The sequence below is a fragment of the Saccharomycopsis crataegensis genome (assembly GCF_037102585.1).
Source record: "Saccharomycopsis crataegensis DNA, jcf7180000000073, whole genome shotgun sequence".
Lineage (NCBI taxonomy): Eukaryota > Fungi > Ascomycota > Saccharomycetes > Ascoideales > Saccharomycopsidaceae > Saccharomycopsis > Saccharomycopsis crataegensis.
In genome coordinates this window covers 206,587-219,887 of record NW_027043820.1, presented here as the reverse complement: position 1 = coordinate 219,887, position 13,301 = coordinate 206,587, and the positions used below count along the sequence as shown (strand labels likewise).

General features: G+C 36.2%; 5 protein-coding genes across 5 annotated transcripts; 4 read left to right on the top strand and 1 right to left on the bottom strand. All coding sequences in view use genetic code 12, as the record gives it.

The window, feature by feature from the left end:
* Positions 1–3,154: 3,154 nt before the first annotated feature.
* On the top strand, positions 3,155–4,780 carry DASC09_009590 (uncharacterized protein; the record flags this gene model as incomplete). Its single annotated transcript, XM_064994562.1, has 1 exon — positions 3,155–4,780. The coding sequence occupies one exon, from the start codon at positions 3,155–3,157 to the stop codon at positions 4,778–4,780; it is 1,626 nt and encodes a 541-aa protein (XP_064850634.1).
* Positions 4,781–6,106: 1,326 nt separating this feature from the next.
* DASC09_009580 (NmrA/HSCARG family protein) lies at positions 6,107–7,024 on the top strand (the record flags this gene model as incomplete). Its single annotated transcript, XM_064994561.1, has 1 exon — positions 6,107–7,024. The coding sequence occupies one exon, from the start codon at positions 6,107–6,109 to the stop codon at positions 7,022–7,024; it is 918 nt and encodes a 305-aa protein (XP_064850633.1).
* A 235-nt stretch (positions 7,025–7,259) lies between these two features.
* On the top strand, positions 7,260–7,500 carry DASC09_009570 (uncharacterized protein; the record flags this gene model as incomplete). The annotated part of the gene is made up of 2 exons (XM_064994560.1): positions 7,260–7,263; positions 7,310–7,500. 2 exons carry the CDS (start codon positions 7,260–7,262, stop codon positions 7,498–7,500), a joined length of 195 nt encoding a protein of 64 aa, XP_064850632.1.
* A 1,979-nt stretch (positions 7,501–9,479) lies between these two features.
* DASC09_009560 (RlpA-like double-psi beta-barrel domain-containing protein) lies at positions 9,480–10,091 on the bottom strand (the record flags this gene model as incomplete). Its single annotated transcript, XM_064994559.1, has 1 exon — positions 9,480–10,091. One exon carries the CDS (start codon positions 10,089–10,091, stop codon positions 9,480–9,482), a length of 612 nt encoding a protein of 203 aa, XP_064850631.1.
* A 1,025-nt stretch (positions 10,092–11,116) lies between these two features.
* Positions 11,117–12,772, top strand: DASC09_009550 (uncharacterized protein; the record flags this gene model as incomplete). The annotated part of the gene is made up of 1 exon (XM_064994558.1): positions 11,117–12,772. One exon carries the CDS (start codon positions 11,117–11,119, stop codon positions 12,770–12,772), a length of 1,656 nt encoding a protein of 551 aa, XP_064850630.1.
* Positions 12,773–13,301: the final 529 nt, after the last annotated feature.

Below are 13,301 nucleotides of genomic sequence, written 5' to 3'. Positions count from 1 at the left end.
GATTTTGCAAATCAATAGATTTTTTTAACCATTAAACCACCGTTATTCGATAAATATCAATCATTTAGTAATTTAGCCTCTGGTGATCCTTATCCCGGGACGATTAATGATATTGCAGTTGATCTGTTATAATTTGACGCATTCATCGATTGGGCACGTGATTATCAATGCAGGGTCCACAGGAAATTTAATCATCCTTTCTCATCTCTCTTCCCACTTCTCTCTATTTTGTTATCAATCGCAGGATACACCAAAAACATAAGCAAACAAATCTTTCCCGAGATTGAGGAAAAAACTATTTTGATCAATTGATCCTGAAATTGGAAAGAACAAGGCATCCAATGAGCAGTCCTAGTCAATATCCAAAAAAAAAAGCTAGAAAAGGGGAAGAGAAGATTACTCCAGGTATGGAAGAAGCTCCTTCCTCGGACCAAGGAGATGAATCTTTGAAATCTTTAAAATCTTTAAAATCTGCGTTTGATGAATTCAAAAATGAATTAGAAAAAGGCTCGCTTGCTGGAACCAGTTTTGATTTTTCAACTCTAGGGGCTACTGGGCCTCTTCGTGAACAAGCTGCTAATAATTTCACTTGTAGTTTGAACTCTGGATTATCAATTTTTGGAATCTTTGCCACCTTGAACTTTGTCTTCAAGAGTAGCTTGTTTCCGGAAAGGGCGAGGGTGGAAAAAAACGAAGAACAACAACCAAAAAACATAATATCAGGATCCATTCAAAATACAAGAGCAAGAAGCGATGAAAGACCAGAAACCAGCTTGAAATCAGTTAAAAATTACAGTAATGAAAGAACCGTCGACTCAAAACCTGATATTATGACTAAGTATTAAGAAATAGGCAAGCAGGACAATGAATATATAACATGCGTTGAGCTTAAATACAAACTACAACACTCGCTTTCAGAAAGCTTCAACAAGTTCAGAACCGAATATGAATTATACAGAGAACACTTGCCACAATTTTTTGGTTTCAGTCCGGAAGCGTTTATCTTCGTGAGGAGCATTAATCAACTGATAATTCAAATTTTATGCACAAGGGCTTTAACAGGAATATTGGCAGATGAATCGACCCCCTTTTTTAGTGAAACTTGATTGGAAAAAGCTTGGAGAGAAAATGGAGAGCGAAAAGAAGGAGGACGCAGGAGAATATTTTGAACTTCTCTTTGATAATTGTGCGCGTATGTATTTTGAATTCAAAAATAATGGGCTAATCGCTTACCAAATCATCGACACTTCTGAGACGCCCCTTGGTGGTGCAATTCTACGGTTCATGAAAACATTGGAAGTGAAGAAGTCGCAGCCAGGATTTGCCAAGAGAGATGCGATTGCCACCTGGTTCATTGGGAAAATGCTTGGTCAATTTTCAACCAAGCTAAAAGAACAAAGACTCATTGGCAGATCCATTAATAAACTGTTGATTTACGATTATTTCGTGCTAATGAATAAGGTGGATTGGTCTTAAAGGTCATTCCAAAAATGAATTTTGGAAAAAATTGAAGTCTGAAGACGGAAGAAATTTTTTTCTTATCTCTCTCAGCTAGTTGGGGTTTTGAGATATAGGGAAAGTTCAGGAAGCGCTCCAAACTAATGCTTTGCTGCAGTGAAATTGCTAGTGATTAAATCAATATATTGCTATCATAAACTCGCTAATAATCAATTCATCTCAGTGCTATTTTTTCCCATTATTTTTAAGATTCTTCCTGTGGCTTCGGGAGAAGCCTTGACAAAAATAAACTACATATTATTTTTGTGATACTTTTACTTTATGTTTGATTTTTGAGAACTAAGTTTTTCTTTGAAAGAGAAGAAACTAAGAAATTTGAGTCTGAAATTTATGTAAATAATTCAGAAAAGTGCCAGGCACTTGCAAGGTGAACGAACAAATGGAACATCAGAAATTGGCATTCATATTGAACGAGTATCTTTATTTCGTACCATTACACTGTAATTATTCCCAACTATTTTTTTACAAGTCGGTGCTCTTTTCCACAATACCGGATATTCATAATACACATGGAAAAGAAATTGAAACAAGGCACTTGTTGATGAACTAAACGGCATCTCTGTCCATTTAAAAAAAAGAGGTCGCGAGCCTCTTCTTATTGAGTAGCATAAAGAATTCCTTTATTGGTGAAATTTCTGCAAAAGGCTGCACAGAATCAAAGCTCAGAACACTAGTGGCTCCATTAAATAAGAAGAGAACAGTTGATTCAGAAACAAATACTGGGAAAGTGAATAGAGTTACTACAGCTAATCACTTCTATGGCTTTGTAAAGTTAGTAATTCAGAAAATAGATGACAATCACGGGCTACAAGATATGAGATATTTGATTCTTGATCTTTAATTATTAGTTGCGCTGAGTGGGCTAGAACTTATATCTTTGCCTCCTTTCTGTCCAGGATTGAAAGCCATAGAGGAATTATGGTCACTATTCAATACTATAATCAAAAGATGAAACTTGTGTAAGAAAGAGCAATTGACACTAAGAGTGAAAGAAGCTACGGAAAATATTGCTCTAGACAGTTACAGGGGATTCTATTGGTATGCTGCAAGACATATTGATTTCTGTTCACAGAAGCAGCTTTTTTGAAAAGAAATACAGCAAGACGAAAAATTTTAGAGAGTCAAGTAAAGATAATTGAAATACAGATAAATGAAGAAAGAAAATTATGAAACTGGAGTGAAAAAATTATGAACAAAATAACAAAAGAGTAAAATTAGCAACATAGAAGAAGCTCGAAAAAAATCTCTCCTAGTTGTTGAATGAGATTTCTTAAAAGAGTTTCCAATATCACACAAATCCTTCTACAACCACACAGAGCCCCCATCGTTGCATCTTTCATTTGTGCAAGTTCACTTGTCATCTTCTGCTTTCGATCACGGGATTGCCCAAAAGCGGAATTAATGTTGCAAACACCGGGCCCCCCAAGGGTACAACGGTGTTAACCGGAGATGTTGTTGCATTCACGTGACAAATGCCACATTGCTAACACCAACATGGTAATGATTTGAATTATTTTCACTGGTGTGAAAATACTCAGTGGCTACATAAATGAAGTTGCTGTAGCATATAAATTCAAATGTTTTTCCAGTTTTATTGCAGGTTACAATTTTCATAATTAGTACACGAAATTTTTATATGCTGTTGAAAACTTTTTTCACTCCTGGGAGACCTGTAGGTAAAGACCAAAAAGCCTGGCGATGGTTCGTTTACGTGTTTGTGCTTCTTGGGCTTCTATTAGACAACCTCAATGTTTCTGGGGCCCTCAATACTGGAAAATCTCTTGAAGAAGAATTTAACGTCTCTTCTTCTACTGCCTCTTGGGCATTATCGGCGTACGCCCTCACTTTAGGGTCGTTCATCATCTTGTTTGGTAAAATGGGGGATATCATCGGAGTTCATCTCATGTACTTGGGAGGCCTTTTCATCATGATGGTGTTTTCAGTGTTGGTCGCCAGCGTTAAAAGTAGTATCATCGCCGTGATTATCTTCAGAGCTTTCCAAGGGATTGGTGGGGCAGCGTTAATTCCTAGTTCTTATGCCATCACCGGTAATTATTTCAAAGGGAAAGATTTCTACACCGCGTTGACGGTGTTCTCCATCTTCTTGGTCTGTAGTTTTGGGATTGGTTTAATTCTTGGTGGGGCACTAGGATTCAGCCATTTCTTTTACTTTTCCTTTGCTGTGGCTGCGGTATGTTTTATCGTGCTATGGTTCATCATCATTCCTGTGGAAAGAACCGCGGCCCACGACAAGTTGAAGTTGAAAAATTTGGATTTCCCAGTGGGCGCGATGCTTGTGGTGGGATTGTTGTTGATTATCTTTGGGTTAACCGAGGCCGCAAACACATGGAACTCTCCTAAAGTTTATGTGACCATCCCCATTGGGTTTTGCTTATTGGTGGCGATTTTCCTTTTTGAAAACGTTTATTTGCGAACCTACCAGAAAAACCACCAAGCCAACTACCATCAATCGGACGACCATGATGAAAAAGGCAGCAAAGAATCACCAATTGAACAACATACTTACGATTCTGATGATCCAATAAACAACAAGAAATCTTGGAGAATGAACGTCGATTTATTATTTCCTATTGAAATCTTCCAATTGAAGAATTGTTTGCCATTGTTCTTCAGTTTGTTCTTGTATTATGCCTCTTTCATTGTTTACATGACCAGTTTGCTTCAATACTACGAGTACCTCCACGGTGATTCTGCATTACTTGCTGGGGTCAAACTTTTACCCTTAACCATTGGGTTGGTGGTTAGTTCGATCACGGTTACTCCAGGATATGTCTCCTTCATTGGGTATAAGCGCAGTCTTATTCTTTCTGGTACTCTTTCTCTTGGGGCGGCGATTTGGATTAACCGTTCCGATTATACCGTGGTCAACGACTATTGGAAATTCAATGCGGTGCCGCTTTTCTTGTCTGGGTTTGGGGTCAACTCTTTTTTCAAAGTGTATCTCAGTTCGATCATGTTACAAACCGAGCCTCATTTGCATGGTCTTGTCACCGGGATTTTCCAAACCGGGGCCCAAATTGGGGTGAGTATTGCTAATTCCATTGCTTCTACGATGATTGGTAACATTGCCGTTCAATTGGCAAAAGAAGATTATAAACCATTGTTGTTCCATAAGTTTAGAAATGTTTTGTACTTGAATTTGGCGATCAATAGTACGGTTTTCTTATTGATGTTTACCATCAAAGAGGCTAAACCTGAGGAGGTTGAACAAGAACAACCTGCAACCGATAATCAAGTTTGAATGATATTGGTTTTGATACCTCGTATTATATAAATTATATTTTTGTTAAATTTTTATTTTTCCTTTATTTTTTTTTTTTTTTTTTTTTTGAAGAATTTGAATTTGTTTGCTAAATAATATTGAGAAAAGTATTAAAATATTGAATGTAAAAGTGATATGGTTTATGCTGATATAATGATCTTTTTTTTTGAAGAAACAATAATGACCAAAATGGTGTCAGGCTCATTTTTTTATTATTTTTTTCATTTATCTTTATTTTTCATTTAAGAAATTTTTTTATATTTTGTATTTCTTTTCAAAAGAGCTGATATTATAAACAGAAACCGTGGGAGCAACTTTTTCACCTAGAGCAGACCCTCCATGCTCAGGCCTCATACTGATGTTGAAACCAGCTTCATTGATGAAAATACAGTTTTCGTTAAGTCTGTAATAGTTTTTAGTTTAAATTTTTAGGGACGAAACATGGTAGTTGAAGTATATTAAGGAAAAGATAATCTCAAAGAATAAGAGAAATAAGCCCTATTTGTAGTGAGAAAAGATAGAAAAAGGAAATGAGGGAATAAATTAGAGGAAAATGGAAAATAGAGATAACAAAAATAAAGAAATAAAAGATTTTTTTTTTTTTTTTCAAATAATTTCGATTTATATTTAATCTCATTAGTATATAATTATATACTTGCTATTTGTTTTGAGGACTTCGAAAGACGAAGAATTTCAATTTTAATTGAATGAATGAATGAATTGTATATTAACGAGTCACAGAGGTTCTAAATAACATGCAAGCCGGGCATTTCATGCCGGTCTTTCTAATAGGTAAGTAAACTACTATAACTTTCTCACAACCAGGAGTTAATAAAAAAGAAGAAATTAAATACATAAGTGAGTACAATAAGTACGTAGATCACGACATAGTCGAGTTTATACACCCAGTTTATACACCCACCCTAACCCTGCTCTGCGTCAATTCCTCCAGACTTCTTCGTTCCAGTTCCTTTGAATATTCCCAATTGGTTACTACGAAGGAAAAATGAAATCACTCCACGAACAGGTGGCGTTCTCGCTGCACTTGCTTATATGCTTTAACCAGCAAAGTATGGGATTAACGGTATTAACGAGATTAATTTTTTTTTCTTTTTATCCCCGCCTTTAGAAGATTGCTATTATTATTATTATTATCATTTCTAACAACAACAATATCTGGCATTAGTAAGCATCACTTCCTGATATATAAATAAACAGCTTTTTCTTCTGGCGCTATAGTTCCATCATACTACTTAACAAAAAACATTGAGGGGTATTTTTTTTTCCAAGAAGAAAATTTCAAGAATGAGCAAAATTTTAGTTGTCTTTGGCGCTACTGGCCAGCAAGGAGGATCTGTGGTATCTTACGCTTTAGAAAACTTGTCTAATGAGTTCAAAATTAGAGGTGTTACAAGAAATGTTCTGAGTGAATCTGCACGTTTACTCTCTGAAAAAGGGGTTCAAATGGTGGAATGTGATACTAGTAGTAAATCATCAGTTTTGAACGCTCTCAAAGGTGCTCATACTGTGTTTGCCATGTCAAATATGAAGTTTGATGGTTCAAGTACCGAATTTGAAGAGGGTAAAACTATTGCTGATGCTGCCGTTGAACAAGGCGTGGAATACTTTATTTGGAGTACTTTAGCTGCTGTTAAGAAGATCTCAAACAATGAGTTCACTCATGTAAAACATTTCGATCAAAAAGCAGAAGTTGAGTCATACGTTCGCAGCTTACCAATCAAAAGCTCATTTTATCTGCCTGGTATTTTTTTGCAAAACTTCCTTAACATATTTCCTCCACAAAAACTTAATAATTTGGATGCTTTTTTTAATGTCTTGAAGCCAGACACCAAAGTTCCTTGGATTGATGTTGTTGGTGAGTCTGGGAAGTACGTTGGCATTTTACTTTCAAATCAAGAAAAATATGTTGGTAAAAAAATACATGGTTCCCAAAAGCTTTACAGTATGAGTGAACTAGTTGATATAATTGGCAACGCTAGTGGGAAAAAAGTTGTCTATTCTCAAGTCCTGAAAGAAGAGTTTACAAAAATGCACCCACCATCAATTGCTGAAGACGTCACTGAAATGTTTGAGTTTTATGAAAAGTATGGATACTGGGGAGCTAATACTATTGCTATTGTTGAAGAAAATGCTAAAAACATAGAGTTCAAGCCTGTTTCCGCAGAAGAGTTTTTCAAGGAACACCCACTTAAATTTAAATGAACATTATTTCATTACTTCGAAACACATTTTGTGATTTTCTGATAATATCAATTCAAAGCTTAGTATATATAATATACTATCTTGTTTATTGCCTTGTTTATCGATATTTTTGGTAAGCTTTTTAATTTAGTAACACCTAAGCTGAATACGAACTTGTAACTATGTATAGCATGGAATGAAAAAGCTAAGCAAAGTTGTGTAAATTACAGGGATGTTGCGGTGTCGTCAATGATATATGCGTAACTAAAATAGTTTGGTTTACTTTCTAATAACATAGAACTTCAGTGATTGCCGGTCCAGAGGGAAGGTTAGTTGTTAAGAAACATCAGGCCGTGAAAGATCTTATCCCGTATGGTGGAGCTGGTAAAGGCGTTCAAAGACTTGCTGATTATACTGTGCCTAGAGACGATCAGACAAATAATTGGATGGAAAATGATCCAACTAATTATCTATCAAAAGAATCCTTCAGTGATTGAGTGTCTTGCGCTCGTAACCAAAGAAAAAAAATGATACCGTTGCAAACTACAAAACTATTTCAGACCATTACACTTTAATTATTCGTATCACCAGGAACAAAATTCATATCAGTGTTGTGAATTATTTTATTCCTTCAGTATTCAAGAAAATTACTATTTGATCTTCATATAAACACCTAATAGGACTTTAATATATCTAATGGCACCTTTGAGGGATCATGACCAAGTTTTTGGTCAGTATGGATCGCATTTTTATTTGAGCTCCTTCTGCGGTCTTTATTTTTTTTTTTTTTTGTTCATTTTTCTTTATTTTATTTTCTAAATCTTTTCGTCTTTTCGTATTTCTTTTTAAAAGAGCTGCTACTGTAAACAGAGAGCAATATGCCTTGAAGCATGCCTACAGAATCCCTTATAGAGAGCAATATGTGAATAAAGAATAATAAGCTGGTACAGCATCAAGAGGAATTTAAAGTCTTCTTGATAAACTCACAATAATGAAAGCGAATATCAGTTTTAGGAAGACCTAGACGAGCACGAATCACAATATCCACCAAATCATCGAAACTAAAAATAACATCTTTCCTAGATCGATTAATTAGTTTTAATATTGAGTCGAAAAATTTTTCCAATTGAGTAAACTTTCTCTCTTCTTGAGTGAGCTCCAACAACTCTTCATCATACAGATCTCTCTTTTGCCTCTTTGACCCGGGCTGTCCATCTTCTGCCATCTCTGTAGTGCCTGTCTTGATGCCCTTCCCATGTCTTTTTATCTTCTGACTGACTGTATTAGCACATTTCTCTAAATTCTCGATTTCTGTTTTTAGAGTGTGAGAGATTACTTTTTTTGGGTATTGTTGAAATGTAGCTCTTAGTACAGTGCAAGCTCCAATAGTCTGCTTTTGTCTATCACTTAACTTAAGGGTATGCACCCTTTATGTGATTTTGTGTACTATGGTGGAGCAATGTTTTTCCGACAAGAAAAACGCCGGACACCTATGTACAATAATTACTTCTGATAAAAGTGCGCTCTGTTGTCACAAGTTTGAGATCCTACAATCAAGGGGTCTGTAGGTCATATACTAGGAACCAGATAATTAGATCTCTACTAATAAATATTATAGTCGTTGCTATCAAGATTATATTTACAGCCATTATTGGTTTAAGGTTGCTAGGTGTCGTGCTGTCTGTCCTTACTACTGTCCTTACTACTGTCCTTATATTTAACTTTATTATCTAAAGTGTTTGTCATTATACGTGAGTGCGTTTGTTTCGTCTTTATATATATTAAAGTACTTTGTAGACCTGTAGAATTTTAACACGTTGATTCGTATACTACTTGTCAAAATAATTTTACAGTGTGGCAATTGCATATTATTCTCCCCTTGAACCTTTCCTCAATTATAAAGTTACATCGGTGGAGCTCAAGGATATATATTAAAAAAAAAAAAAAAAAATAAAATAAAAATAAAGTATCATTACTTGTTAACTACAAAAAAGCAGCAAAGCTCCTTACGATATAGGATGTACCTTTATCAAGCTGCTTAAACTTAGAACACTGTGCTTGTTGATGAAGTAAGAATATTCTGTGAACATATCTTGCGAAGCAATTTTTTCATTGGTAAATATTTGTTTTACCCAGTAGCATATCATGGTAGCTTACTTTTAAATGAAAAGGGTGTCTTGACTAGCGGTGAGGAGCGTATGATCACCGTAGACATAATATACAGTGCACATACCCAGAGTCTTGCTACTGTTTCAATAGATAATATAGGCATCAATTCATTTCATGGTATTAATATTTGCTATTATTCTTACTCTCATACCTTTTTTTTGTTATTATTCCGCAAATGTATTGTTAGTGTTCTAAATAGTAATAAAAGAAAAAAAAAAAAAGGTGATAGAAAGATGGATAAAAATAAGATTTCTAAGTAATATCTATTGTGATTGATTCAAAATAATAATTCCTTGGTCGAAAAATATCAATCAAAAGACCAAGTGACCTTGATTCTTCCCACAGATTCTTCTGCTAAATGGGTGAATGCTGCAGGACTCAAATCAAGCGAATCACCAGCACACCCAGGACACATATCGACCACTTTGACGGTGACTGATTTCTCGCCATATTTGACAGTAAGCGATTTACCACAATAACTACTTTCCCCTTGGTTGGTGGTTCTGGTGGCATCGTAAAGAGTGTGAGGAAGGGCACAAACCAATTCTGAATCGGAATTTTGATTTCCACAAGCACCAATCCCCACACTTGGAGAATAATAGGTAGCATCCCCTGAATGAGTTGAGCCAGAAGAAGAAGCAGAAGCAGAAGCAGAAGTAGCGGCACTAGAGAAAACTGAGCTGGCCTTGGCTGATGAGCTGGTGAGATAAGAAGTGGAGAACGACGAGGCTGGGGTGTAGTGGGTGGTGATTGATGATGAATGAGATGAAGATTTATAAGCGGTTAAAGATTCAGGAGTAACGCCATCGGTGACAGTGATGGTTTCGTAAACGGTTGGGGTAACGGTTTCTGTGATGGTTTCGTACACCACTTCGGCCAACGCTGGAATAACAAGGAGAAGAAGGGATTTGGCGAGCATTGTTAAGTAATAATTGAATTTATGTAAAATGATTAATATTGTAATGATAAATATTTCAGTATTATTTCTATATCGACACATTATATTTGGGTATATTTATATATCATGTTGAATATATGGGACGTCTATCATGTCGTGGTGCGACAGGGTACTGACCCATGGGTCAGGTACTTTGGCCGATGGAAGAAGGGTTTAACAGAGGTAATATGCCCACGAAGGGCACAAAAGCAATACGAATAGGTACTTGTTAACGTGAGGATATACGAATTATTATAGAATCACTAATTATTATAGAATTACTAAATATTATTGAATTACGAATTATTAAAGAATACGAATTACTGGCTGATCTGTTGGATGATGGAATTTCCCGCTTCACTTGATTTTCCTGAAATTTGAGACTGTAATTTCGTATTTCATCAAACTTTTATATTTATATCTCTCTTCATAATCGTATTCTATTTTTTCTTAATATCTAGCACGAAGTCTATGACAATTAGTAACACCCCAAAACTCCCTTATAAAGAAGTACGAGTATTTGCCTTGAGGGGTGACCATTTCATTTCCTTCTCTAGCCCCAATAATTACTTCATCATTTGAGGCGTAATTATATTCCCTTACAGTAGTATAGTAAACTACTACAGTTAGGATGTTTATATTCCCCAATTACCGAATGTTGTGGTGGTTGTGAATTACCAAAGATTGACAGAAATTCCACTATTGCTTTCCACTGGATTTTTCAAAGGGAGTCAATCAAATATCGCCCATCAAATAATGAAAAGATCACACTAATAAACTATGTATATCAATAATAAACATAATATATTGATAATACTACGAGATATGACGATAAATATGAGAATTGTAAGGGTCCTTTACTATGGGAGCCATTTTGGTGGGTTCTAAACGATCAAAAATTTTCGAATAAACAAAAAAAAACCTCAAAAACTGTCAACCCCCTGTCTGTAGACACTATATGTTTGCTGGATAATCCATATAATTTCAGTACATCACAACCCAGTGCAATGGATTACCCCAATGCTACCTCTACCCAATCGCAGCCTCACTTCTCGTCATATGAAAACAGCGTTTCCAAAACTCATCGAGGTCAAACTTTCGATGAAGAAACCCAATCACCTGAAAACAACAACAACAACAGCATCCACCAACATCTCTCCCATGATTTAGTGCTCTCTGATTCTGAAGAAGTGGATGAGTTCATTCACAAATATGGGCATGTGGAGTTTCAATATATCAAGAAACCCCAGGACTCTTTCTGGTTTGTCAGACCCCACGCATTGAATTATTTCAAAGACGGAGTGCTTTATCGTACCAAAGGAGAGCGTACCAGTGGTAAAACCGAGTTGTTTTTAGACTTGATGTACGTGGGGATAGTGGCAAATTTGGCATCAGATGCCACTGAGCACGCGTCGGCCGCGAGTTTCTTGAAATACATGTTGCTATTTATCCCTAGTTGGACGGTGTGGAGCGATATCAAAGACTTTGTCAATTATTACTATAGCGAGGACTTATCCCAAAAATTATACCTCTTGTGGATTTTGATCTTGTTGCTCGTGTATGATAATAACTGTACCTACGTGCTAGATGGCCGGGGCGAGGCAGCGTTGACGGTGGTGCCTTATATGTTGTGTCGTCTTAGTCTTGCGATTTCGTTGTTGTTTTATTCGATCTTTATCCCTGAACATCGATTGCAAATGAGGGTTTACGGATGTACGATAATTGTGTTTTGCTGTGTATGGATTAGTGTGATCTTCATCGACACTAGAGCAAAAATCGGGGTATCTATTGCCATCATGTTTCTTGAACACTCGACATTCTGTTTAATTTATCACCCATGGTTCAAGAAGAACGTGCTTCATTTGACTTGTAGCACTGCGTTGAATATCGAACATGAAGTCGAAAGATTCGGGGCATTTTTCATTATTGCCATCGGGGAATTCTTGTATAAGACCGTGGCCGGGAATCCTGTCGGGGCAGGGTTCCAAGGTAAATTATCTAGAGGGATCTGTTTATTGATCATTTCTTATTGTTTCCTTTGGCTTTATTTCAACTCAGGAACTTCCGTCAAGGCAACCCATCCTCTTAGAAGAAGTGGGGCAGCAGCAATTTGTTGGATTTATTCGCATATTCCCCTTATTGCCGGATTAATTTTGGCTGCCGATTCTGCTGGTGAATGGATCACTTTGGAAAATACTCTGACCGCAAAACATCCATCACATGAGGAATCTTCGACAACAGAGACAGTATTGAAGTTTTTATTTAGAAGGGCCGCCGAATCCTCATCGGAATCCTCATCATCATCATCGGAAGAAACCGAGGAACCTTCGATGTACGCCCTTTCCTTCTTCTTTACCGGGGGATTATGCGCGGCACTTTGGGCCCTTACCATCATGGGGTTTGCCGAAAAATCTAGAGATCCTTGGAATACCCATGTGGTGACGAAATTCTGGCGGATTGCTCCAAGGTTTCCTGCTGGCGTCATAATTCTTTGTATGAGTTTTGCCGAGATGTCTACCACCCACTTGTTAGGGTTCACCGCGATGATTTGTGTGATTCTTTGGCTTTGGGAATCGGTGACCATGACCCCAAGAGCCAATTTACCCCCAGTGTTGGGAGGTCACTGTGATATTACCCCATCAGATATAATCGAAAGGTTTTAACGTCGTATGTTTTTTTTTTTTTTTTTTTCCTTTTCCTTTTTCTTTTTTTCTCTTTCTTTATGTTTTTTCTAGAATTCAATTCTGGTTTTTGTATTGGTTTAATCAAATTTTCTCTTCTTTTTCATTCTGTGCATTATGTTCCATTTAATACTACAAGCTGTCCTGGTTATTATCAAGTGACTTGTTTCCGATACTGTATGAATCCAATAGAAATTGTAAGAAGAAGAAGAAAAAAAAAAAAAAAAAGAGAGGAAAAGAGCAGGAATAGGATTCTTGGAATATCTAATATTGAAATTAATCTGCAGTAATGTTGGTTATTGCTTTAGTTCGACTTGTGGAGATTAATAATATCTGTCTGTACTCTAATACTTCCACGAGTGTCTTGGATGGATAACTAAAAATTCTGTTTAAAAACACTAATGTAAGTAAGTACAATATCTAAGATACCTTAAGCATTGGGATATGCCACTTTTCAAAGTACAGTTGTTAAAATAAATAAATGAAATAAATAAATGAAATAAATTAAGGA